The sequence below is a fragment of the Anser cygnoides genome, chromosome 15 (assembly GCF_040182565.1).
Source record: "Anser cygnoides isolate HZ-2024a breed goose chromosome 15, Taihu_goose_T2T_genome, whole genome shotgun sequence".
In the NCBI taxonomy this organism is placed as follows: Eukaryota; Metazoa; Chordata; class Aves; order Anseriformes; family Anatidae; genus Anser; species Anser cygnoides.
Window position 1 is genome coordinate 1,338,549 of NC_089887.1, and position 25,096 is coordinate 1,363,644.

The window sequence follows — 25,096 nt, forward strand, 5'->3', positions numbered from 1 at the left end:
ATGGCCGGCGGAGCCCGCACGCTGCTAGCCAATAGGAGCGCGCGGCGGGCCGGCCGGCGAGGCCGCGCGGCCAATAGCGGCGCCGCCCTCCGAGCGCCGGGGCGTCGGCGAGGCGTGCGGCGCCCAACGGGATCCGGGGCGAGAAGCGGCGCGGGCCAACGAGCGCGGGCGGGGCGCGGCGGCGGCCAATGGGGGCGGGCGGCCCGGCGCGGTGAAGCCATGGCGGCGGCGGAGGCGAGGCCGGGCGGGCGGCGGCGGTGCCGGCGGCTGGAGGGCGAGGCGGCCCGCGCCGTGCTGGGGGCGGCGGACACGCTGCTCTTCGACTGCGACGGCGTGCTGTGGCGCGGCGAGGCGGCGCTGGGCGGCGCGGCGGCGGCGCTGGGCCGGCTGGCGGCGGCGGGCAAGCGGCTGTGCTACGTGACCAACAACAGCAGCCGCACGCGGCAGGCCTACGGCGAGAAGCTGCGGCGCCTCGGCTTCCCCCCCGCCACCCCCCGGCACGTCTTCGGCTCGGCCTACTGCGCCGCCCGCTTCCTCCGCCAGGCCCTGCCGCCCGGCGCCGCCGCCTACGTGCTGGGCGGCCCCGCGCTGGCGGCCGAGCTGCGGGAGGCCGGGGTGCCGCACCTCGAGCCCGGCCCCGCCGCCCTGCCCGGCCCCGCGCCCGCCGACTGGGCCCGGGCGCCGCTGGACCCCGCGGTGCGCGCCGTGCTGGTGGGCTTCGACGAGCACTTCAGCTACGCCAAGCTGTGCCAGGCGCTGCGCTACCTGCTGCGCGGCCCCGACTGCCTGCTCGTCGCCACCAACCGCGACCACCGCCTGCCGCTCGAGGGCGGCGCCGCCATCCCCGGTGCGAGCCGGGGGCGAAAGGGACGGGGGGGGCCCGGGGGTAGGGGGTAACCGGGCATACGGGGGGTGTCCGGGCCGGGGGAGGGGTGCCCAGGGCGGCCCCGGCCCCTCCAGCACCCGGTGGCCCCATTCCCGGTTTCCCAACCCCCCCCCGCAACCCCTCCCAGAGGCAGCAGGACCGCTCCTTATCCCCGCCTCACCCCCCCTTTGCTGTACTTTGCTCCCCTCTGAGCTCATGCCACAGCACGTTCCTGCAGGAAGCTACTGGGTTATTTCTCTGGGAAGCTGGGACATCCCATCCCCAAAGCACCGTGGGGTTTTGTACGGGTGCTGCCGGTCCCCTGCAGCCTCTAACGGGCGCCGTCGCTTCTGCCCCCAGGGACCGGCTGCCTGGTGAAGGCGGTGGAGACGGCGGCGGAGCGCGAGGCGTTCATCGTGGGGAAGCCCAACCGCTACATGTTCGACTGCGTGGCCAGCGAGTTCGACATCGACCCCGCGCGCACCATCATGGTGGGAGACCGGCTGGACACGGACATCCTGATGGGCAACACCTGCGGCCTCACCACCCTGCTCACCCTCACCGGGGTCACCACGCTGGAGGAGGTGAAAGGCCACGAGGAGAGCGACTGCCCCGCCAGGCAGAGCCTGGTCCCCGATTACTATGTCGATAGCATAGCTGACCTTCTCCCTGCTCTGCAGGATTAATATAGCAGAACGCCGCTGTGGAGGCGGCTCCCGAGGGGGGCCCCAGTTAGTCACCTTGTGGCAGTAATGTACTCACTATGATACCACCTGAAGCTAGCGATCCTTAGCCTTTTAACCTTTCTGTCCTCTCGATATGATTTTGTTTACATCTTAGTCTTTTAAAAATGCACTTTGAAACAAAGAGGGCATTATGGCGTCACACGAGTTGCGGGTTTGGGGCTCTGTTAATGATAAGTAACGCGTATATCCAGACGTTTGTGATGCTCCGTGTCGTGTCGTCCTCTAGGCTGAGCTGAGAAAAGTAGAGCCAACTGATGTGAGGAAGAGAACCCGGCAATTTGCAGCGTGTCCTCTCCTGGACAGACTGCGGCTCAGTCTGGTTTATTCAGGGAAATGACTTTTGGAGCGTGTAGTAACTTAGCAGCTGTGTTTGGAAACGATTGCAGGGGCTGACGGAATTAGTATTTGGCCTTCGATTGACTTTTTCGGATGGGGTCATGTTCAGCAGCACAGCCCGCTGTAAGCGTGACTTCGGGTCGGAGGAGCTGTAACCAGTCTCCTTCGTGTGACCGTTACAAATTGCACTTGCGATGCAGATTGGGGTGATTCCGCACGCAAAATACAAACGATGTCTTCTGTATACTGTATTTGTCCCGGTGTTGGGTGTGTGTGTAAGGTACGTGTATGTACAAGAGCTACCCCGATCCTAACTATATATCAGAATATATTTAAAGTATAAATTTAAGTATAGTATATGATAATATATCTTGTTCTTCCCGGAAGGGGAAGATAAGAGGAATGTACTTCACCGATCACAGTAGTTTGAATTCTCGTAAGCTTTTGCGTTTGGTGATGCAGAAAGTTTGTAACCACATAGGACTGTCCCTCACTACTGCTGCTCCCCAGAAGTAACCCGATGGGTTAGACACCACGTTGGTTCCTGCACTTCCCTGCTGCCTCAGCATCAAAATAGCGCCTGCCTTGGCTTTAGCTGTAGGGTGTGAGTTCAGACTCAGTCTGTAGAGGATGGATGTAGTACCCGCATTACAACTCTCTACCAAAATAAACCTGAAAGAGTACTGGCTATGTACGACAATAGCACGTGCTTCCTTTAAACATCTGATCTGGAGATCTTCCTTGTGTGTCTGGCCTGGCACCAGTTGCTTGTCTGAAGAAGAGTGCTTGCTTGCTCAGGTGATGATTTTAGTTAGATCTCTAGGTACGTTTTAGGTGATGCGCAGCTCAGGCTTCGGGATAGATTTTTATGCGGGCTGAATCAAAGGCCACAGTTCAAAGCTTTTGTATTACAGAATTAAGAAAAATATATATGCAAATAACATTTTTTTTCCTATAGATTCAACTATTGGTAGTTACATTTAAATGCTGCCCTTCCTTCATCTGCCGTTGTTCAGCTGAGTAGCTCTAGCGATACCATTTCCTTCCCCTCGGACACTAGAGATGCGTGGACTTACCGCCGTGTTTGTACAGCGATAACCGTGGTTTGTTGTCTCTGTGTTACCGCAGTATTAGCTGGATTTTGTAAAAGAATTCTTTCGTAACTCGGGGTTGTGTAAGGAAGCAAGAATAATCTCTTCCCTGTTCTCGTCTCCAGCTAGAAGGCTTATGAAAGTCACAAAAGACCTCTCACTTTAGCTGGGTAACATGGAAATGAACTTTATGGGTCTACTGCAGGTAGGGTCTGACTCAACGGTGTGTTCTTTAATCCGCTTCCTGCCTCTGGTGCTTTTAATTTCGGAATTGTCAGGTACACTAGTCCATGCCAGGTGGGGCGTTCAGCCTCCTACCGCAGCACGCTGTCCCCGTTGAGGACTGTTCGCTGTACAAGGCAACCGTTACCTCGATTCACATGTGCTGAAATGTATTGGTGAAAGTGTCAATCGTGTTGCACAACTGTGTCAACTTCCCAACGGTTTTGAACCCACTACTTGAATTCACATTAAACTTGCAAACCTGCTTTTCCCTTGCGTTGTCTCATTCTGTAGTCTGTGTGTGCGCTTCGGTGCAGCTGTGCTTTGGGGAAATTCCGGGAGTTAAGGATACGTTTGTGCTTGCCACCTGTACTCCTTACACAGAGTATTAGCAAAAGAAACAAAGCCAGCCCTGGGCTACGTTTGTCAGATCTTCCCTTAATAGATGCCACATGGAGGAACTCTGCTGGGGTTTTCCTTGCCTCCGTGGGGTTGGTTATGTTTGGCTAGCAGGTCTCAAAAATACAAAAGCTGTGACAGGGGCTCCTGGCCTGCCCAGGAAAACTGAAGTCTGGCCAGGTGGGAGCTCTGATCCCCGTGGGGTATTCCTCCTCGCAGGAAATGCGTGTTAGCATGAGGGCAGCTCGTGTTGGGACGGGGACTTTGCAGCTCGGATCTTTCCCCTGGGCCTGGATGAGGCGGGGTCTGTAGGTGGGACACGAGCACGTCTGCAGCCAAGGCTTGGGGTGCGCCAGCCTGCAGGATAAACAGTTGGCTTCAGCCCGCGGAGCTCTGGCAGCACAAAGTTCATGCTGAAATGTAGAAATAACCGATGACAAGGGCAGCCTGCCACTGTTCTCTATCCATTTCATCTCGTAATGAGACTTACCCAGTCCCACTACTAGGGACTGCCAGCAGGGAGGCCCCGCACAAAGCCCTCAGTTATGCTCCACCTGCGTGCCTCCGGCTGGCTCGCCAGGTAAGCAGGAAGAGCGGTTTTTGTACCGCTGACAGGATCCCTCTGCAGCCTCGGCTTTCACCCCTCCTTCCTCCTGTCCCTGCAGCTCTAAGGTTTCACCCTGCTCGCAGGTCTGAGGCAGGAGCACCTGCCTGGGCGCTGCTTTGGCCGCAGGGGCCACGTTCACATTTGCAGCTGTGCGCCTAAGTTTCTCAGGCACGGTCGCAGCTCAGGACCATGCACAGTCTGCGTGTGGTCCGGAGGCAGAGTTGCAGGAGCGAGGTCCTCATCTGAAGCGAGGATGGAGGGCGGGAACAGCACCAGCAGCGCGGTCCCTGCGGTGAGTACCCCCGGGCCCCAGGAATCGCAGACGGAGCCCTCCCACGGTGCCTGCCTGGGGCTGAGCTCCTGCAGCTGCCGTGGTCCCGGTGAGGTTTGTTCCTCACCTCTCCAGGGCCCACCACCCACTTCAGCCCCCCTGTAAGGCAGCTGGGTCTGCCAGCTGGGCTTCCCTGTAGGTGCTGTGCTCACACGGCCTCAGATGCTGGCGTAGCAAAGCTGTGAGGCAGGGCAGGGGGAGCAGAGGTGCCCCACAAGTCGGCATTTCTGTGTCTGTGCACTCGTTTCCCACCAGGGAGATTTTGTTGGCTATCAGGGATCTTCCTGGCACAGTCAGGTTTGGGGCTGTCACATCTGAACGGGACTGATGGAATCGTTCGGCTTCCCGCAGCGTTAGGGGGGGAAGGCTCACGTTCCTGGTGGAGATCTGGGAGCTGCACAGCACTGAGGTCGAGAGCTGACGGAGGCTCGAGGAGCCTGCTCGCTGTCTGCCTGCAGCGAGTCCAACCGCAGGAATGTATTGAATTCCTCCGTGCCTCAGAGAATTGAAATGTTTTGTTTTTTTTTTTTTTTTTTTTTTATGGCAAAGAAGCGTTCATTTTAACTCCTGTTCTTCCCTTGTTTTGCCTTGGCCCCCAGGACAGGAGGCTCGCAGCCCAATTCCCAAGTCCGTCCAGGACGTTCTGGATCATCCTGTCCGTTGCCTTGTTCTTTGCAGTCGTTGGCATCAGCACTGGGGGGATTCTCGGCTTCTCCCCCAGCTCTGCCCAGGTGAGGGATGCGGCTCGGATGGGTGCTGGAGGGGTCCTGCCCGCAGCCCTGCTCCGTGCCTGCCCGCAGGGGTGCGGGGCTGGGTTCAGCCCAGGCTGCGCTGCGGGCACCAGGCTGAGCAGCTGCTGCCTCGCTCAGCCCTGCCTGAAATTAGAGGAGCTCCAGAGCATCGTTTGTAAATATAGACCCAGGCCGGCATTTTGCTGAGCAGGCACGCCCCAGCGAGTCCCCGCGCTCCCGCAGCACGCTGCGCCGCCTGGGCAGGTGTCGAGCGCGGGGTGCGAGGCTGCGGTGGCCGGGGGAACCCACCAGAGCTTCCCTTCTGCAGCACCGGGCAGGGGGGCTCGGGGACGCCGTGGTGCAGGACGTCCTGGCCTCCCTGGGTCAGCAGGGGCCGGGAAAGGTTCTGGGAGGGGAGGTGCTGCGCGCGGGCGCTGGGCGGCTGCTGGCCGGGGCTGCCCCTGCTGTGTGCCCAGGCCGGCTCGCAGGCGGTGCGGCTGCCGCTGCAGGGGGAGCAGGACTCGCCGAGGAACCAGACGGCCCTGGTGGACGCGTCCAGGAGCACCGTGACTTACTACGTCACCTCGCGGAGTAACCGCAGCGCCGTCGTGCTGTACGACAGCCAGAACGTGAGTGTGCCGCGGCGGGAGCCCCGGGCTACGGGCAGGAGAGCTGCTGGGGCCTGAGCAGGGAAAAAGCAACCTGCCCCTGCTCCCCATCCCTCTGCGCGGACCCGGGGGTCACCCTGGGGACAAGCGGCCGCGGCCTGGCCAGGACGCGCCGAGTGCTGAGCGAGGCGCAGCCACGGCGGTTGCTGCACAGAGGAGAAACGAGGCAGGACCGGGGGGGGATGCCCACGGCTGGGCTCTCGAGGGAGCGTGCGGGGCCTGCTCTAACAGGGCACGTTTTTCCTCCCAGGGCTACGTGTGCTACCGGCCCGCGGAGCAGCACGCCTGCTACCTGCGCAGGATGGAGCCCGGGGACCGTGAGAGCACGCGGGCGACGCTCAGCACCTCGGAGCTGAGAGTGAGTGATGGGCACGGCCGGTCTGGGCGCCTGGAGGGAAGGGGGGGGCTGCGCTGACTGCCCTCTGCAAACGGTGTGCCTTCTGGGCAGTGCTGCTCCGGGCAGCGCTACCTCGGTTCCTGCTCAGTCCTGAGCGAGTCTGTGAGCACGCAGACAACTCCTCATTTTGTTGAGAGCCCGCCTGCTGTGAGAAAGAGCAGAGCCGCACCACAGAGGTGCTCTGTCCCACAGAGGCGTACAGCAGGGCTTTCACAGAGCCCAGTCCCGCTGTATTCTGTTACCTGCTCAAAATTCTGGGGAACAGAGAACAAAGAGGGGTCTGTGAGCAGCTCCCAGGGAAGCGAGTCGGAGCGAATCATGTACCCAGCCCCTCTGAACAAAAATGTAATGGGTGCACGGGGGGGGGTGTTCTGTTTCAGCAGCCAGATGCCTGCTTTGGGTGTGCCCTGCCAGCTGCTCCCCCCTTCCTAGGGGTTGCTGGGGTCCCCCCGCTCCCTGCTGGCTGCCTCCCACCCAGCCGGGAAGGAGGGGTGCAAGGAGCCCTGGCTCCCAAGGGGAAGCAAGCTCCTGCCAGGCACTGGGGCTCCTGCATGAAAGCTCCCCAGCTTCACTGAACGAAAGCATCTCCAGCTGGGCTGGAAGGGGCTCTTCTGGGCGACTTGGACGTGTGAGCAGGGCTGGGGCTGAAGGCAGGGCGGGGAGGAGCAAGCTGCCCTGGGGGGATTAACGGGGCCCTTTCCTCCAGGGCGAGCCGCTGCTGCAGCGGAATAACCAGACCAAGTACTACCGGGAGTTCCTGGGCGTTCTGGCGGGGGAACCGGTGGACCCCAGCGGCCTGGGGGAGGCCGTCCAAGCCCTGTGCGAGCAGACGCCCATCTTCTGGGTCAGGAGAGCGGAGGGTAAGTCGCATCTCCCTGGGCAGAAGAGTGCGGCACAATCAGTTTGTACCTCTACGAGGAACAGACTCTCACTGTGAGTCCTAGGGTGGGCTGCCAAGGCCTGGACAGGGACAGGTGACCTCTGCTTCAGAATCAGGCCGTTGTTCAGGGATCGCTGCCCTGCTGGCTCTCACCCACAGCCTGCAGCGAGCTGCAGTGCGGGCTGGGAGAGGCTTCGCGCCCCTTCCTCGAGCAGCGCAGCCTGAGCTGCTGATGCTGTTGGCTTAACGCTTGTCACCTTCGTCTTTACCAGAAGCAGCCTGAGCAGCTCTCCTTCTGGTCTCACCCCAGCTTTAATGAGGAAGGTCATTCCCTCAGGCGTTCCACTTGTCTGGCTCCCTAGGGACTCATAGCTGCAGGTCTGCAAAAGCATCCCTCACCTCGTTTCTGTCCTCGCTCATTTGGCAGGTCCGGGGAAGCAGCGGCTGATCTACCTTTGCATTGACATATGTTTTCCCAGCAACATCTGCGTGTCTATCTGCTTCTATTACCTCCCCGAGTAAGTCCTGCAGCCACGGATGCCCTCTCACTGCCCTACATACTTGAATGGGATTCCTGAAAAGCCTCTGCTTCCAACAAGGAAGCTAACATCTACAACATCGCCCTGAAGGCTGCCTGCTGCTCACGCTGCAGTTCAGGAGAGTTTAGGAAAAGAACAGAACTCCGCTCAGCACCGTCGGTACAGATGCTTTATTGCAGCTGCGCTTCAGGGCTGCATCTTGTACGTAGGTACTAGGAGATCTAGACAGGAACCGCGGGGAGTAGCTAGTGTTTTCTGGCCACACGCCCTGTTCAACACGAGGTTATTAAACTTGTCGGGGGTGGTTGGTTTCATAACAGTGCAGTTCTCCAAGTCAGTCTGTGAAATACACTTTGAATAAAGGGATTGCAAAACAAGGAAACAGCTACTTTCCCTCTTTGTTCAGCCGACTCCAGTTAGGCTGATTTTTTCCACTTTGGGGTACAAAAACCATCACGGGGCTGTTGGCAGCAGCCTCCAGAGGGCTGCCTCCAGCTGCTCTGCGCCCAGCTCCCCTCTGTGGCACCGTGCCTCCCCTTCCCTTTTGTCCAAGTGGCCTCCCTGGGAGACCAAACACGTTTCAGTCATCATCTGCTCCAAGCTGAAGCCTGGTCTCACTCTAGGCAGATGCTGCTGCTGCAGCAAGCCCAGAGCAAGCCCTCTCCATCCGAGGGGACGGCGGTGAGCACGTGCCTCATGCTCCAGAGAGGGTGCTGGCTGTTTTAAGACAAGGGAAAACAAGCAGAGGTCCTTCCTTTTCCCCCGCGTCACCGTTATCCCAACACGCTGTCATTGAAAGCAAGGCAGACGACTGCTTTCTGGTGGCCACTGTATTCCCTCTTGATCTCTCCTGTCTCCACGCACCAAAGTCTGGCCAAGTTATCAGAGGAGGCTGCAACAGAAGGGGAAAAGATAAGGAGGAGATGTTGTGTTGCCCTTCAAACTTTTTTTTTTTATTAGAAGAAAGGTTGTCCTCTTGCTTCATTCAACAGTTCTGAGTGCTGTTGATGATAGGCAAGGGAGCTGTGCAGAGCAAGACACTTGGTGCTTTTTCGTATTATTTGGGATATTCAGCACTTCACAGAGAAGTTACTGTGGAAATTACACGTATGTTTTGAATGGACTATCATGCTGCAAGTACTGCAGGCAGCATTGCTACCAGGTGACATACACTGGACACGTGAGGATCATCTGTCCATTTTAAACAGGAGGCAACAGCCGCCCTATTACAGCACAGGCTGAAAGCTGAAGGGAGTTTGTGCACTGTGTGGGGGGCGTGAGGCTGAATACTCTATCAGAGGTTTCCTCTCCTCACACATGGGCACACCAGGGTTTGGTCACGTCCCACATAGAGAACCTCAGTCCTGTGTCAGTGCCCGGCCCCACCCAGCCAAACCAGGGGCAGTGAGCTGTCGGTGTCCCACCTGTGACAATGTACTGGGAGTCCCCGGAGAAGGCACAGTCCCACATCCAGCCACGAGAGGTTTCCCCTGGGTTATTGCTCTTAATGCTCAGCTCTGTCATCAGAGAGAAGTTTGAAGTCCTCCAGATCTTACACGTCTGGTCTGCAGAACACGTAGCCAAGAGCCTGCAATGAGACACACACAGGTAACCCTGTTAGTCACGGTGTGCCTAAAGCCGCTCGTTAATACACGTGTAGAACAGTAATAAACCAGAGACCTGTGCTCTCTGTAATCAGATTTCTTTAGCCCTGTGTCATCTGCCTTACGAGTTCAAGCTGTACTGACCTGGCGAAGGAGCACACCAAGTTCCCCACTTGCTCCTGGAGATCAGCAAGTGGACCCCAGCTGTGAGCCCAGCACGTGGCTGGGAACCCACAGAATCACTGCGAGACCATGGGGACACCCCGGGGACACCCGGACCGCAGCCCCCCGCTGCTGTGACCGCCCCTGTCCCACTCCTCCCGGGGACCTGCGGCACGGAACCCACAGCCGGGGGCACGGCCGCTCCCGTCGGGGCTGGGCGAGGGGCTGGCAGCCACTCACGTGGAGTCGGGGCTGAACTTGCACTGCAGGGCGTAGCGGTTGTGCGCCGGGATCTTGGTCTTGGGGATTAGCTGGGTCACCTCCTCTCCGATGCCGCCCGTCAGGTTCCACACGTAGCAGTTTCCCTGCGGGGAGACGGGGGTCTGTGGCCAGGCTGGTGGCCCCCACCCAAAAGCAGCCTGGACTCCCTGCGTCCCACCACAGCACGGGAAAACTCCACGGTATGTGGAAACGGGGTGCTCTGCCCACGTGAGGATGTCCCAGCAGGAGTACCCGTGCATCCCACCTCATATCCGAGGCTGTCGGAGCTTACCGAGCTGTTGACAGCCGCCATGTAGCTGGCATCGGGGTCGATGTGCACTGAATTCACAGAAACTTCAGGCTCTGGAATCAGCTGCTCGTTGTGGTCTGTTTTCAGGTCCCAGATGTGAATGGCACCGCTCTGATCGCCCACAATCAGCTCGGCCTGCAAGAAAACAGCAGCAATCCCCCCAAAGAGCTGAGTCCCAGAACATGTCCCTGCAGCACCAGCCGGAGCCTTGCTCTGGTTTTAAGCATCAGGGACCTCTTCTGCCTGACCATTCCCAGCCCAGAGCTGGGCCTCTGCTCGCCGCTGGGAACGGTTTCGGAGCTCCAGCTCCCAGGCAGACAGCAGCCTGCTGATCGCCCTGAGCACCGAGAGCAGGCCGGGTATCAATCTCACGTTACGCTCTGCAAAAAGGCTGTTTACCTTTGCAGAAGCGTTTGCTAATTTTATAAACCCCAGAACAGACAGCAGGTGCCTAACTTGCAGCACTGTTGTTCAGCTGCTGCTCCAAACAACATCCACAGAGGCCAGATGACTTTCAGCACGTCTGAGAAGTGGGCATAAGGATGCAGGTTGGCCAGCAAACAACTGAAGCACTCAAGAGCGTACAGACACCTGAAAAACACGAGCCTAAGTAGGTTCTTCTCTCTCTCTCCCCTTCTCCGAGAGGGTAAGGACAGGAGCCAGCTGAAGGGCAGGAGTTCTGGCTCCGATCCCTGCTCAGCCCAGCAGACAATGCTGGCAGCTCTCCATTCAGACCGGGGCTTTTATCGACAGACTTGCACTGTCCATAATTTTAGCAGAATCCCTAGAGGAGATCAGGTCATCGGGCGCAGCTGATCCCGTACCTGCGAGCAACGGCTTGTTTCCGGAGAAGACAATCATCCCCCGATATATTTAGCCGACTGTGCAGTGCAGAGGCATCTTGTGGATACCTCAGTCCTTAGCCCACCCTTAGCAGGTGCGAGTACAATTGCTAAAGCCGTCACGGCTTTACCCAGGCTGCGAGAAATCTCTCTGAGAACTGAGCCAGCAGCACTGCAGCGAGGAATTGCACAGGCGGATGAAGCTACCTGAATAAATACTGCCACCTCTGGGCTAATTAACTCTGTCCTGCTCACAAAGCTTCTGCAACTCAGCAGCATCACGGTCGGGGATTATTTCACGTTTATCATCTATGTACAGCTTTTGTTTTACTGCAATACAGCGCTATAGGAGCATCAGCAGCGTTTGGATGAAGTCTGGTTCAAATAACTGGTCTCAAATTCAGTCCAAAACTCGGGATTTGCAAAATTGAACCCTTGCAAAATGAAAAGCAAAGAAATATTTCTGTTACTCATCTTTTTTAAAAGGTCTGCTCTCGAGACACATAAACCTTGCGCTACCACATTTGCAACTCCAACCCTGCAGCCCTGTGCTTGCAAAATGGACCGGACATGCCGTCAACACTGCACTGATACGCACTGACTCTCACTGCCATCTCCTAACACATCGCACTCCTTATTAGCTTTGTTTCCTTAGCCCAAGCAATCCCTGTGGCAGCTTTTGAACCAACTGGTGGCTCCCCAGCACATCCAACAGGAGTCACGAAGGGAACTGGGGCTGTGGGCCTCTGCTTTTTCCTGCTGGCAGTGGTAAGAGCAGAGCCCCCCCCCAGCGCGCCCCACGCCACCCGCTGCCCTCCTGTCGCACTTGGTTTGAGGCGTGGGGTGGTCCCCAAGGAGTGGGATGAGAGGCTGGCACAGCCACTTCGCTGCCTCTTTGCAGCAGCCAGCGATTAGCACAGACGAGCCCAGCAGGGGCACCCACGCACGACCCACGAGTCAGCCTGCAGCAGGTGCCAAACAACAGGGGCACGAGCCCAGACCGTCTGCTCACCCACAGCCCCTCTTGGGGACGTTTGCTGCCCCGTGCAAGCCAGGGGCAGGGACGCACTCTGCCTGCACCACGGGGCTGTCCCCGCACCGACCCCAGCCCTGGGTGCAAGAAGCTGCCGCTGCTGGTCCCGCGGTGCCACCAGCAGCTCCAGCCCCCCGGGGCCGAGCGGCGCTGCTGGCTGCCCAGCATTTGGGTGCCCACCGCCTCCTCCAGGAACGATGGCAGTGAGGGGCTAGCAGAGACGGAGCTGTACGGCTCCAAACCCGCCTGTGCCCTGCCTGAGGCTGCGAGCTAGCGACCATCTCCGTGCGTTACCTTGCTGACAGCCTGCTCCCAGCGCCCACGGCAGCACCGCCTGCTGTCACCAACCTGATACACGCAGCCAGTGGCACACAACGTGTTTTCCCACAGGGAACACGTCTTGCTGCAGCTGCCAGTACAAAACTCCGCAGCCCCCCGGGTTCCCCAGGAGCAGCGCTGGCAGCGTGAGCTGGGAACTCGCAGAGGAGCCGGCACTCACCTGGTTGGGGTGCAGGCAGACGCAGTTAATGGGAGCGTTCACCTGGAAGATCCGCTGGCACTGGAGGTTGCGGGACCTGCAACGGAACGATGTGGGCAAGTGCTGGGGCTCCCCCGGGGCACCCACCCGGCCCCACCGCAGGGGGGGGGGGGGGAGCGCGGCCGCCCTGCCCACCTGAGGTCCCAGATGCGCGCCATGCAGTCCTCCCCGCCCGTGTACATCCAGCGGCCGTCCTCGTGGAAGCCCACCGAGGTGATGTTCTTGCTCACGCCGTCGTAGTTGATGACGGGGTTGGGGTTGTTGGAGTTGAGGTCATACATGCGGATGTGCTGGTAGCCTGCGGCACCGGGAGGCGCTCAGCGGGGCGGGGGGGACCGGGCCCCGCCACCGCCGCCGCCGCCACCCCAGGGCTCACCTGCGGCCGCGATCATGCTGCGGTCCGGCGTGATCTCCAGCGCGTTCACCTGCTGCGGGCGCCGGTAAGGATGGGAACAGCACCGGGACCCCTCCGGTAACAGCACCGGGACCCCCCCCTCATGCACCATGACCCCCCCTGGTAACGGCACCGGGACCCCACCACACACCCCATCCCTCCTCCGCTACCAGCACCGGGCCTTCCCCCACACCCAGCAGCTGCCCCCCGGTAACAGCACTGAGCCCTCCCACACCGCCCCACCCGGTAACGGCACCGGGGCCCCCCCCACCCACCTGGTTCTCCCGGTAACGGCACCGGGACCCCCCGGTAACGGCACGGGGCGCCCCGACACCCACCGCCCCCCCCCCGGCGGCAGCACCGGGCCTCCCCCCGCACCCACCGCGCCCCCCGGTGACAGCAGCGGGCCCCCCCCCGGTAACGGCCCCGGCGGTGCCGCCGGTGAGGATACGGAGTCCTGGTGCTGCACGGTGCGCGTGCAGATGCCGCTGTGCGCCTGCCAGAAGCGCACGGTGTGGTCGTAGCCGGCGGTGGCCAGGATGACGGGGTCGCTGCCCACCGTGCCCTGCGCCGCGTTCATGGCCCCGCCGCCACCGGCGCCCGGCACGCTGCCGGCCGCGCCCCGCTCTGCGCATGCGCCGCGCGGCCCCGCCCGCCGCCGCCGGCACTCCGCGCACGCGCGCCGCGATCCTGCCCCCCCCCCGCAAGGCGCGCGGCCGCCCCGGTGTCGTCACGGGGGGGGCGGGGTCATGCGCGGGGAGGGGGCGGGGCCAGCAGCGCGGGGGGCGGGGCCTGAGCGGAGGGGGCGGGGCCGGGGAGGGGGCGGGCGGCGGCGGCACCGGCGGGGGGCGTGGGGGGGGCACCGGGCGCACGGGGGTGCGGGGGGCCGGGGGGGGCCGGGGCACCCGGGGCACAGGGGCTCGGGGACACCGGGCACAAGGATGGCGGGGCCGGCCGGGGGGCACCGGGCAGCTCCCGGTGGGCGGCGGCGCTCGCTGCGGCCGGGCCCTTTAAGAGCGGCGGCGGTGGCGGCGGCGCGTGCTCGCGCCCGTGCTCGTGCCCGCGCCCGGTGCTGCCCGCCGCGGCCCCGCGCGTGCCGGTAAGGGCGGGCGGACGGGGGGAGCGGGGGTGCAGCGGGGCAGCCCCGCCGCCGGTACCGGGCCGCCCCCGCCGCGCTGTGCCCGCAGGTCCCGGCCGCGGAAGGTGAGCGGGGCGCGGAACCGGGGGGGCTGCGGGCACGGGGCTGCGGCTGCCGCCGGGCCGTGACCGAGCCGGGGCCTTGGCGCGGGGGGGGGGGCAAAGCCCGGGACGCCGCCTCCCCGTTAAATAACGGGCAGTGACAGCGCCGGTGCTGGCGAGCCGGCTGCACGAGGCCTCGTCCCCGCGCGGTGCAGCCTCCCCGGGGCTGGGGGTGCTGAGCCCCCAGGGGTGCCGAGCCCCATCCTGCTCCGTGCACCCCCACCGGGCGTGCAGCAGGGCTGGGCGCAGAGCGTCGCCACCGCCGTGGCCCGCCAGCCGGGCACGTCCTGCCCCAAACCTCCTGGGCCTGAGCACCGGGGCCGGGTGGTGCTGCCCTGCCCCGTGGGGGGACCTCGTGCCCTGGGCACAGCGCACCCCTCGCTGACCCTGCAGGCGGTGCTGGGGCTAGCCCGGCGCGGGAGGTGTCGGCAGGGATCAGGGTCGCATCCAGAACAGGGCTGATCTGGGGCCCGAGGCGCCGGGCGGCTCGCAGCAGCCCTCTCCTGGTGCCACCGCTCTGGCAGCGCAAACAAACCCTCCGTCAGCTGAGGCTCTGCACCAGCAGCAGCCAAAATCTGCTTTTCCGCTCCCAAATCCAGCAGCGCGGCGTTTAACCCCGAGCAATGGTGCGTTGGGGCACAGCCCAGCAGAAGGGGCCGCTTGCGGCTGCCCCCGTGCTGGCGGGGGGGCCCAGCAGCTACCGTGCCATCCCCGCACGTCCCTGCCCTCGGGGCAAGCTGCTGCCCCTCTCGCTGGGCTCGGATCTGGGGGCGGTTTGCTCTTGCCCTGCTCAGAGGATGTTTTCTGGCGGGGGGAAGGTCTCACGCCCCTTCCCCGGGCTGGTGCCAAGGACTCACCGCCCCGGGTGCACGCCGCGGGCTGTGCAGGGTGAGGGTCTCTGGGCTGCCCCCCAGCCCATGGGAAGGTGAAGGTGCTGGGGATGGCACCGCAGCACCCCCGGGAGCTGAAATAATGTGCTGTGCGAGCTGCTGCCTGGTCCCCAGGGGCACCCGGTGCTGGGGGCCACCGTGGCCGTGCCGCAGCCCTCGCCCTGGCCGTGCCTGGTGCCCACCGCCCGGTGCCCATCGCTTCTCCCCCCGCAGGTGCCATGGCCGCCCCGTGATGCCCCCTGGCAGGGCTGCCCTGTGACCAGCCCTCATCCTGTCGCATCCCTCGGAGGCGACGCCAGAGCACCCGCAGCAGGACCTGCCCCGCAGCCACCGCCCTGTTTGCGCTGGCGGAGCCCGAGGAGGCTGCGCTCAGGGGCAGAGGCCGAGGCAGGTCCCGACACCAGCCCCGGAGCACATGAGGTAGGAGGGGCACGGGAGGCCTCCGTGCGCGTCCCTGCGGGGGAGCAGGGTGGTGGGAGGGGTCTCCCCGTGTCCCCTTTCTCTGGGCCTCACACGGGTCTGTGGGGCGCCCTGCGCTCGGGGTCTGTGTCAGTGCCCAGCAGCCATGGCCTGCCAGCGGAGCACCAAGCTGAACCTGCTGCGCCTCACTGTGCTGCTCGTCGTGGCCTTGGCCGGCATCAAGTTCCTCTTCCGCGACAGGTGAGGTGGGAGCAGGACCGGGGCACGAGCCGGGGGACCCCTGCAGCGTCAGGGTCCTGGTGGGGGACATGCCCCCAGCCCTGCTCTGCTCCCTGCAGCTTGACCCTGGAGCTGCACAAGCACGTCAGCAAGGACAGCGGGTTCTGGGGGGACGCGGGTGACACCAGCCAGGGCGCCGGCCCCCGGAGCCAGGCTCTGGAGCTCCCCGTGGCAAAGATAACGGCCCCGAGGCAGGGCCCTGGGCAGCAGGTCCCCAAGGACATCAGTGCCACCGAGATGAGGCTCGTCCACCTCGACCTCAAGGGAGCTGCGCCCAAGGTCTCCTACCTGGAGCAGGTGAAGGCGCCAGGGACCAGCCAAGCGGGGCAAGGCTGGGCCTGGCTATCCCCTCTGACACCCGCACCCGGGGGTGCCAGCAGGCTGAGCCCGCCCTGCCGTCCCGCAGCTCTTCCCGCTCCTGTCCCGGCTGGGCGCCAACGGGGTCCTGATCGAGTACGAGGACATGTTCCCCTTCAAGGGCGATCTAGAAGTCCTCAGGTCTCCGTACGCTTACAGGTGAGCTGGGGCTGGTGCTGAGCTGGCCGAGGGGATGCCGGCACCGCCAGTGCCAGGCTGGGTGTGCCCTGCCTGGGCCGTGCCCGAGAGAACCATGCCCGAGCTGTGCGTGCGTGGTGCTGCAGGCAGACCTGCTGCCTGCCCTGCTGAGTCAATATTTGGGTCCCCAAAGCCAAGTCCCCAGAGGTGTGGGGCAGCCGGGAGAGCTGGGGTGGGGCAGGGCGGCTGGGGCAGGGCAGGGTGCCGGAGGAGGAAGAGGAGGAGGAGGAGAAGGGAATGTCCTCTTGCCCTTGTGCCCATGTGGCCCGCACTGAGGCTGTCCCTGCCCTCCCCAGCGAGGAGGACATCGAGTGGATCCAGCAGCTGGCGGAGCTGCACAAGCTGGAGGTGGTTCCCCTGGTGCAGACCTTCGGGCACGTGGAGGTAGGGGCCAGCGGCGTTTGCTGGGGCGGGGGCAGGATGGGGACACCGAGAGGTGGTGAGGGGCTGCGTCCCCAGCACCTGGCTTGCAGATGGATGTGTCACTGGGTCCGTGTCCCCAGCCCTGCTCCTCTGTCCCCCCTTTTTGGCCCACGTCCGGTCCCCATGCCGGGTTTCCTCCCCATGCAGTTCATCCTCAAGCACGAGAAGTACCAGCACCTGCGGGAGGTCGAGCGCTTCCCCAACAGCTTCAACCCCCATGTCCCGGACACGCTGGCGCTGCTCAAGAGCCTCCTGTCGCAGGTGATGGAGAAGCACAGGCGCTCCTCCTGGATCCACATCGGGGCGGACGAGGTGGGCTCTGCAGGACCTCAGCCACCGCCGGCTGCCAGGCCTGCCCCGAGGGGTGCTGAGCACCCCCTGCCCCCCAAATCCAGGTCTTCCACCTCGGGGAGGGGATGGACTCCAAGAGCTGGATGAGCCACAACAGAGGTGACGTGGGCACCATGTACCTGAAGCACATCAAGCAGGTGCTGGGCTTCATCGCCGCGCGGTACCAGGGGCTGCGGGCGCTCATGTGGGATGACATGCTGAGGAAGATCAGCGCGGGAGCCCTGCGGGGTGAGAGGATGGGGACGGCAGCGGTGCCACCCCGTCGGGCGTCTTAGTGGGGGTGTGAGGATCCCCAGGCACCCTCCTGCTGCTGGCCCCGGTGCTCACGTCCCTGTCCCTGTCCCTGCCCTGTCCCTGTCTTGCAGAGTCTGGGATAGCAAAGCACGTCTCACCTGTGGTGTGGTTCTACGCGCCCGACTTTGAGGTCGAGCAGATCGGTAAGGTGCCATGCCAGGACCCTGGGCAGTGGAGAGGGGGGGGACACGATCCCATGGCTGGTGGCACCGCTGCTGCAGCCACCACACCGAGCCCAGCTGGCCCCCAGGATGGTGGCACAGGGTCTCGTGCCTGTCCCTGCCATCCCGCCATCTCCAGGGGTGATGCCTCCCACTCACCTGGGCCAAGTTGGCACCTGCTCTCCTTCCAGCCCCCAGAAGCCCCCCTGTGCACGGGCTCCTGCTTTTGGCAGAGCAGCCCCTGGCAGCCGGGGGGGCCCTGCCCACCCCGTGCCACCCCACACCGCTGGGCCATGAGCGTGACCCCGCTCCCCCGGTGCCGCAGGGCAGTTCTTGGCCAAGTACGCGGAGAGTGGCTTCGAGGCCGTGTGGTTCGCCAGCGCCTTCAAGGGCACCACGGGCCCGGCGCAGGCCTGGCCCCCGCTGAACCACCACGTGAGGAACCAGCTCAGCTGGCTGCGGGTGATGCAGGCCGTGCCGCGCTTCGCCCCGCTGCGCTTCCAGGGCATCGTCCTCACCGGCTGGCAGAGGTGGGCGCCGTGGCGCGCGTCCCAGCCCCGCTGCCCGGCAGCCGCGCACAAGGCGACGGCACGGCTGTCCCTGCCCCGCAGGTACGACCACTACTCGGTGCTCTGCGAGCTGCTGCCCGTCGGCATCCCCTCCCTGGCTGTGTGCCTGCAGACCCTGGTGCACGGTGAGTGGGGCCGTGCCCCTCGTCCCCACCCTTCCCGCCCCACAGCATCGCTGGAGCCCCCTTGGCTGCCGGGGAGGGGGCAGCAGGGCTCCGCTCCCCTGGTGTGGTGCGGGGTCACCTGGGTCCCTCTCCTCGTCCTCCCCAGGGGGCTTCATGGAAGAGACGCGGAGGAAGGTCCTGGACGTGCTGGGCTTCCAGAGCATGCAGCTGGAGCAGGGGACGTGGTGCGTGGCTGCGGCACAGAGCCGGGCGCCTGCTGCTCCCCAGGGGTGCACCAGGGGGATCAGGGGTTGCTGCCCCCAGCCCTGCAGGGTGCGGGGGCTCACCACCCAGCCTGGAGCTGTGGCTGGTGCTGTGCCACATGCTGGGCTCTCACCTCCCCTCCGCGCTTTCCCCACAGTGAGGGAAGGGGAGCTTTCCCCGGCGTAGAAATCTATCGCATGGTGGAGCAGGTAAACGGCCACCTGAAGGAGAGCATCCAGAAAGCCCTGGAGGAAGAGAGGTAACGGTGGTGGGAGGGTCTGGCCGTGGGGCTGGAGCAGTGGGGACCTGCAGGGTCAGGGTGGCCCCCTGCCCGCTGCACCCCCCCCTCCTCTTGTGCCTCCCCAGCGGCATCAAGGGCTGGTTCAGCCCCCACCATCGGAAGCACCAGTTTGGGAACCCCCGCAACATGGAGAGCTTCGGCAGCAAGGTGCTCAAGTACGTGGGGTGCGGGGGGCCAGGAGCAGCCCCGGGTCCCTACATGGGGCTGGGTTGGTGGCTGTGAGGAGGTCCCAGTCTCGCTCTGGGGGAGCCGCAGCCAGCTCTCACCCCGCTCTCCCCACCCCAGGCTCCACGAGGACTGGGAGAGCCTCGTCCGTGAGCTGCGCGCCCAGCTGGAGAGCATCTACTTCCCCGACACGGTGGAGGAGTGGATGGAGGAGAATGTCAACCCCTACCTGGACCAGCTGCGGGACCTGGTCCGGGACTACCGGGCCATCATCCGCCTCAACGCCCGGCCCAAGGCGTCCTAGGGGCTGCGCCCCCCGGCTCCAGCTGCCCCCCGGGACTGGGCTGCAGGAGCCCCGGTCGTGGTTTGGTTTGCTGGCTGCACCCCTCTTCTGCTCGAGGCATGGCTGCTGGTTGGTTCGTACTGCACAGAGAGCTCCTGCGCGCCCCGCTCCCACAATAAAGTATTTTTGTAGATGCTGCTGGGTGATGGAGGGGGACACGGATCTGCCCCCTCCCTGCAGGCACGGGGGAGATGGGGTGGGATCAGCCCAGCTGGGTGGGGAGGGGACCCCTCTTCTCTGCCCTGTGGGGGGCTTCAGCTGCTCAGGGCTGGGGCCCCTGTTCCAGGCGCTGCAGGTCCTGCCCCAGACAAGGTGGCTGTGCTTCTTTTGGGGACAGAAACGGGGGCATGGGGAGGCGCAGCCCCAGCACAACGTGTGCTGGTACTGGAGCTGGAGGCTTTGGCAGCTGCAGGGCTGCACATTTTTCTGTTCCATGAGGACCAACCATGCTCGGCAAGAGCCTGGAGGGAGCTGCAGAAACACGGGTCAATCTGGGGCTCCTGCTGCCACAGCGTGGCTCAGGGGGACGGGAGGGACACACAGCCCTGCCGCCCACATCCCAGTGCAGCTGCAGGCAGTCTGGTGTCCCGGGGGCTGCCCCATCCCCGGGTGCTGGCACTGGGCAGGAGAGCCTTGATACAGAGGGCTGCGGGGTACGAAGGAGCCTTCATTGAGGAGCTGCATTTATGTCATCGAGTGGTGGCACACCCGAGGGAAGCGCTGACCTGCCGGGGCAGCCCGGGCACGTGCAGAGCCCCAGCCCCCAGCCCGGGAGCCCCGCAGCAGCTGAGGTCCCCGTGCGGCCGCGCACCACCAGCCTGCGGGATTAGAGGGCAGATTAGGCGGCGTCTCGTGCTGGAAACCTAAATGTCCTGGATTGGAAAGTGGGGGCGGGGAGAGGAGAAGGACCCCGCTGCCCCCGAGTCACCCAGAGCCGGGGGCTGCAGGGGGAGGCGGGGGCTGAGGAGGGTGGCCTTGGGCTCCAGCCGGGGGGCACCGGGCAGCCTGGGCAGGCCTGGGGTGGGCGAGGGGCACTGCGGGGCAGGCGGCTGATGTTGGTCTGGGTGTTACCCTGTTCTCCCCATCCTTCCCCCTGCCACGTGCACCCACCTGGGTCAGCGGCTGCCTGTCCCCGCGCACTGCACCCAGTGGGGCACTGCAGCTGCCTGCCCCGTGCAGCCGCCTGCTCGCTGCCCCACCGCGGCCCGTGCTGTCCAGTGCCCGGCTGGGTGCCAGCTTCCGGACACGCACACCCCAAGGCTGGTTTCCCAGAGCCGGGACCTCAGCAAGCCTTTTAGGCGGTGGCTTGTAGGGGAGAGCAGAAATTTGTTCACGACTTTGTGCAGGTGATGGCGGGGCTCTGCACTGGCCGGCAGCAGTAGCACAGTGAGCCCCGTCCATCGCTGCCCCGTGTCCTAGGGGCTCACCAGCACCCTCCTGGCCCCGGCCCACGCAGGCATCCTCCAGCACCGTCAATGCCTCAGTCCTTTAAGCCGCAAGGAAACGCACGGGGACGAATGTCACCGGCCATTGTGTCTGCAAAAGCGGGCAATTAGGCGGTAATCAGGGCTTTATTTAAGGGGATCGAGCAGCTCCCCCAGCCCGCGTCCGTTACCAGCCGCCGAGGGCTGCCGGGGGGGGACTGCAGGGGCCGGGCAGAGCCGCGGGACGGGGCCCTGGGACGGGGCCTCCCGGCGGGCACGGCCCCCCCGGCCCTCCCCCGGGTGCCGCAGCCGCACCGAGCCCCCCCCCCCCCCCCCAGCCTCGCCCCGCTCCGGCCGCACCGCGACCCCCCCGGGACCCCCCCTCCGGGAGCCGCCAGCCCCGGGCGGGCCCCCCCGCGCCCCCTCCCCTTCCTCCCCCCGGGCACCCCGGCTCCCTCCCCGCGCTCCCGGCGCCCCCCCCAACCCCCCCCGCCGGGGCTCCCGCCCCTCCGTTCCCCCCCCCCCCCCCCCCAATTCCTCCCCCTCCGCTCCTGCCGTGCGCCCCGGTGCGGCTCCCGAGCGGCCGCGGTGCCCCCCCCGCGCTCCCGGTGGGGCCCCCCCCGCCCCGCCGCGCCCCGCCCCGCCCCGGGCGCCCGCCGCCGCCGCCGCCGCCCCCGCCTCCGGAGCGGGCTGGGGAGGGGGGGCCCGCGCCGAGCCGAGCCGAGCCGAGCCGAGCCGAGCCGCGCCAGCCGCCCGCCCGCCCCTCGCCGCGGAGGATGCTCGGGCCGTGAGCCCGCAGCCGGCAGCCCCGGCGCCGCGGAGCCATGGGCAAGGACCAGGAGCTGGTGCAGGCGGTGAAGGCGGAGGACGTCGCGGCCGTGCAGAAGCTGCTGCAGAGGCCCAAGCCCGGCAAAGCCAGTGAGTGCCGCGCCGCGGGGGCCGCGCCGGGCCGGGCCGGGCGGGGGGCGGCGGCGGCGGCCCCGGGCAGGGCGGCGGGGGCCGGTACCCGCGGCCCGGCCGCCCTGCCCCTCCCCGGCCCCGAGCATCCCCGGTGCGGTGCGGTGCGGTGCGGGAGGGGGCCCCCGGGCATCGCCGGCGGCGCCCCGGGGCTCGGCCCGGCCCGGCCCGGCCGGGGGGGGTCCGGCGGGGCTGCGGGGGGGGGCGGCGGAGAGTCCCCGGGAGCCGCGCGGGTGCTCGGCGCTGCACGGGCTCGGCGGGCCCGGCACAGCCCCGCAGCGCCTCCCGCACTGCCCGCGCCCCGGAGCGGCTCCGAGCCCCCCGGGGAGCCGGGCCGGGCCGCTGCAGCCCCGGGGGCTGGGGAAGGGCAGGGGGGGCACAGGCGGGGGCATCCGTGCGCGTCTGTGGGCACGGACCTGCGCGTGTGTGTGTGCGTGTGTGTGTGTGTGTGTGCACGGACCTGCGTGCGTGCACCAGGGCTGCCGGCGCCTGCACACGTATGTGCGTGTGTGCCTGTGTGCAGCTGTGCCCGTGCTCGTCTACGTGCGTGCCCGGGTGTGCGTGTGTGCCTGTGTTTGGGTGCGTGACTGTGTTTGTGTGCCGGTGTGTACCCTGGCATATGTGTGTTTGGATGTGTCTGTGTTGGTGTTTCTCCGTGTGGGGGTGTTTGGATGCATCTCCACGGGTGTCTCCCTGCGAGCATCTCTGCGCCGGGCTCTGCACATCTCTCCCCAGGCGTGCACACCGCTGTGTACGGCCGTGCGCGAGGCTGCGGGGGTGTAGCTGTGCGTCTCCGTGTGTACATGTGTGTGGCTCCGGGAGTGTCTGCTCTCTGTGCGTTTTAACTGCTCTGCTGAGGCGTTTTACCCGGGACTGAATTATTCATGGTGCTGATGCAGCCGCAGGTTTCAGGCCTGGCGTGCAGGGCTGGCGGGGCCGGGGGCTGTCCCTGGGCTCAGGCACGGCCCCCAGGGAGCACCCACGCGGCATCAAGTCGCAGGGCCGCTGCACGCAGCCCCGCCACCGCCGTGCCCCGAGTCCTTCCCTCTCAGTGCTCCCCAAATGTGGGCACCCCCGTGGCCCCGGAGCTGTGCGGGGCTGTCACAGTGTCCCTTGTCCCTGCTCTCACAGGGATGTTTCTGCCTGAGCAGGGCCAGTGTGTTGTGTGTGTCCCCTGCGTCCTGGTGCTGAGCAGGGCTGGCAGAGCATCCCCCATGTCCCCACTCCTGTGCAGGGCCAGCGTGGCAACCCCCACGTCCTGGTGCCGTGCAGGGCTCTTGTTGCATCCCCTGTGCCCACAGCTGTGCAAGGCCAGCACGGTGTCCCTGTGCCTAGCTGCCATGCAGGACCGGCACGGTGTCCCCTGTGCCTCTAGTGCCCCTGCTGAGGGCCTGTGCAGGGAAGGAACAGGCTCCAGCGCCAAGCCTCGTTCTTCCCGACCTACTTCAGGAGCTGCCACTTTGTGGTCTCCTAGCACAGCACATGGGGACAGGGACCATGTGTGGCCCACGCGCTGTCCCCAAGCACCCCTCCCAAACCCCCACTGGCCTGGGCACTGGCATCGCTGTGACAACAGCCAGCGGTGCTGTGCCGAGTGCCACCACCTCCTCCCGCATCCCTCTCTTCCCAGCCCCGTTCTGCCACATGTCCCACTGCGGAGCCCCCCGGGTGCTGTGCAGCAGGATGGCCGTGGGACCCGGCGGTGCTCCCTGTGCTGGGCTCGCAGGAAAGGGACGAGGGAACCCCGCGATACTGAGCCTGGCACCGGGGGATGCCTGCTGCAGGCCCGGCTGCTTGCCCCATGCCCAGGTCGGGCTGCACATCTCCAGCTCTGCTGGAGCCCCCGGGGCTGTGCTGAGGCTGGGCTGCTCCTGCTCCCCTGGGGCCCGACCCAGGGCTGTGTGTGGCAGTGGGTGTCATGCCCCTGGCAGCAGCAGTGGGGCTGGGGGAGCGCTGAGCAGCGGCTGTCCCGATGCCGGGGTGTCCCCGTGCCCCCCCCCTCCATGTGCCATTCCCACACGTGCCTCCGGTGCTCCCCGCGCTCTTCGGCACCAGGAAGATTTGTAACTCTAGCTCTGTTATCTGGATAATATCCTATTCATGTGGGGTTTAATAAATGAGATTTTAAAAATCCCTGCGTGAATTAACACGGGTTGCTATGGCGACGTGGGGCCCGATTTAGCAGAGTGGAGTAAGAGTTTGTGGGGCCCGGGCCGGCCGCAGCGCGCACCGTGTTCGCTTCCCGGGCATCCATAATTGATGAGGTTGTCTGAAAGTTACGCAAATCAGATGCAGGGATTTGGCAGCAAACTGTTTCCCTCCCTGTCCCCTCCTCCCTGGTGCTACCTCGAAGAATTGTAGTGACTTGGCGTTTTCACCTCGCCTCCTCAGCCTGGGCGCTGCGGGGCAGGACGGGGACCTGGGGCGTCCCCAGCTGGGTCTGTGCTGCAGCGTCCCCGTCCCAGGCCTTTGGGCAGCGGGAGATGGAGCTGCGCTGTGCTGGCAGGGGGGTCCCTCGGTGGTGGCATTTTGGAGCAGGCAGGCTTCTTCTCTGCGGGGTTGCTGCCGCGCTCAGCTCATCCGCTTGGAAATGGCTTCTGCATGGCCCCCCAGTGCCGCGGGAGGGACCTCGAGCTGGGGGACGGGTCCCGCTGCCGAGCTTCTCCCACCCACCGTGCTGGGCGCTTTGCAAATCACTTCCACGTGTGGCAGGTTTGTGCAGCAGAGACATCCTGTCCGTGTCCTCGTGTGCTGCAGGAGCTCCGGGTCCCTCTCAGGGGCTCCTGGGGCCGGGTGACCCGTGCTGCCTGGCCGGGCTCCGGAGCTGGGCACGGGGCTCACCACCCTTCGGGACGCTGCCATCCCATGGGGACTGCTCCCGGGCCACGAGCTGGGGCACAGCTCCAGGCAGGAACGCTGCTTCGGCTGCCGTCCCGGCATGAAGGGGGCCAGCGGAGGCAGCCCGGGGCCAGAAGGCAGAAGCCAGGAGCCAGACCCCTCTGGGGTCCCGGGCAGGGCCCTGCCGTGCCGAGGGGCTGGGTGCGAGCGGGGCCCTGGGATGCAGCCCTCGTGGGAGGCCTCCTGCCCTCCGGCGCGTCCTCCTGCGCGGCGGCCAGTTAATTCCAGGGTTTTTTTGCCTGCATTTGATTGCATTAATAATCTCCTCTGATAACAGTATTTAATAAAACCAGGCTAATATGGCGCAGTTAGGAAATGTCTTTGACATTTTACAATTCAATTTCCATGCAGTAAAAGGCAGGGCAGCTGCAAATCCAATTGTGGTGCAGTGCACAGGGTGCGTGTGGCCGGCAGCCGCCGGAGCTGCCCGATTCCCCTCAGCCCTCCAGCAACACAGGAAACTTCCCCGGCCGGCAGCCGCTGCTAATGGCTCCCGCTGCTGC

The 25,096-nt window shown here is 64.8% G+C and overlaps 5 protein-coding genes across 15 annotated transcripts in view; 4 read left to right on the plus strand and 1 right to left on the minus strand.

The window, feature by feature from the left end:
- The first annotated feature begins 87 nt into the window (after positions 1-87).
- Positions 88-3,536, plus strand: PGP (phosphoglycolate phosphatase). The gene is made up of 2 exons (XM_066977868.1): positions 88-847; positions 1,226-3,536. Exons 1-2 carry the CDS (start codon positions 220-222, stop codon positions 1,549-1,551), a joined length of 954 nt encoding a protein of 317 aa, XP_066833969.1. The 5' UTR covers positions 88-219; the 3' UTR covers positions 1,552-3,536.
- A 137-nt stretch (positions 3,537-3,673) lies between these two features.
- BRICD5 (BRICHOS domain containing 5) lies at positions 3,674-8,194 on the plus strand. 2 transcript variants are annotated; one of them, XM_048064964.2, is made up of 7 exons: positions 3,674-4,239; positions 4,350-4,558; positions 5,197-5,328; positions 5,805-5,957; positions 6,247-6,354; positions 7,100-7,253; positions 7,701-8,194. In XM_048064964.2, exons 2-7 carry the CDS (start codon positions 4,520-4,522, stop codon positions 7,793-7,795), a joined length of 681 nt encoding a protein of 226 aa, XP_047920921.2. In that variant the 5' UTR covers positions 3,674-4,239; positions 4,350-4,519; the 3' UTR covers positions 7,796-8,194. The 2 variants fall into 2 exon arrangements, with proteins under 2 accessions (XP_047920921.2, XP_066833973.1); XM_066977872.1 differs by having other exon boundaries at positions 5,838-5,957.
- MLST8 (MTOR associated protein, LST8 homolog) lies at positions 7,968-13,607 on the minus strand. Of its 2 annotated transcripts, none has more exons than XM_066977870.1 (8): positions 13,408-13,607; positions 12,939-12,990; positions 12,698-12,860; positions 12,524-12,599; positions 10,132-10,284; positions 9,819-9,943; positions 9,237-9,400; positions 7,968-8,704 (listed from the first exon to the last, which is right to left on the minus strand). In XM_066977870.1, the coding sequence occupies exons 1-8, from the start codon at positions 13,534-13,536 to the stop codon at positions 8,586-8,588; spliced, it is 981 nt and encodes a 326-aa protein (XP_066833971.1). In that variant the 5' UTR covers positions 13,537-13,607; the 3' UTR covers positions 7,968-8,585. The 2 variants fall into 2 exon arrangements, with proteins under 2 accessions (XP_066833971.1, XP_066833970.1); XM_066977869.1 differs by having other exon boundaries at positions 13,339-13,599.
- A 210-nt stretch (positions 13,608-13,817) lies between these two features.
- LOC106046007 (hexosaminidase D-like) lies at positions 13,818-19,445 on the plus strand. Of its 8 annotated transcripts, none has more exons than XM_066977731.1 (16): positions 13,818-14,055; positions 14,144-14,159; positions 15,299-15,504; positions 15,626-15,745; positions 15,844-16,081; positions 16,191-16,300; positions 16,636-16,723; positions 16,910-17,074; positions 17,158-17,341; positions 17,479-17,550; positions 17,894-18,098; positions 18,180-18,262; positions 18,408-18,486; positions 18,663-18,764; positions 18,872-18,953; positions 19,092-19,445. In XM_066977731.1, the coding sequence occupies exons 1-16, from the start codon at positions 13,898-13,900 to the stop codon at positions 19,122-19,124; spliced, it is 1,941 nt and encodes a 646-aa protein (XP_066833832.1). In that variant the 5' UTR covers positions 13,818-13,897; the 3' UTR covers positions 19,125-19,445. The 8 variants fall into 8 exon arrangements, with proteins under 8 accessions (XP_066833832.1, XP_066833830.1, XP_066833831.1 ...); XM_066977729.1 differs by having other exon boundaries at positions 13,819-14,055; positions 18,872-18,961; XM_066977730.1 differs by having other exon boundaries at positions 13,821-14,055; positions 15,299-15,505; positions 15,639-15,745; positions 18,872-18,961.
- A 1,963-nt stretch (positions 19,446-21,408) lies between these two features.
- Positions 21,409-25,096, plus strand: part of CASKIN1 (CASK interacting protein 1) — a 32,717-nt gene continuing 29,029 nt past the window's right edge. The window contains exon 1 of one of the 2 annotated variants that reach the window (XM_066977353.1): positions 21,409-21,656. In XM_066977353.1, the coding sequence (XP_066833454.1) occupies positions 21,563-21,656 (94 nt within the window). In that variant the 5' untranslated portion in view covers positions 21,409-21,562. The remainder of the gene's footprint in view (positions 21,657-25,096) is intronic. The other variant, XM_066977354.1, reaches the window with a different exon arrangement.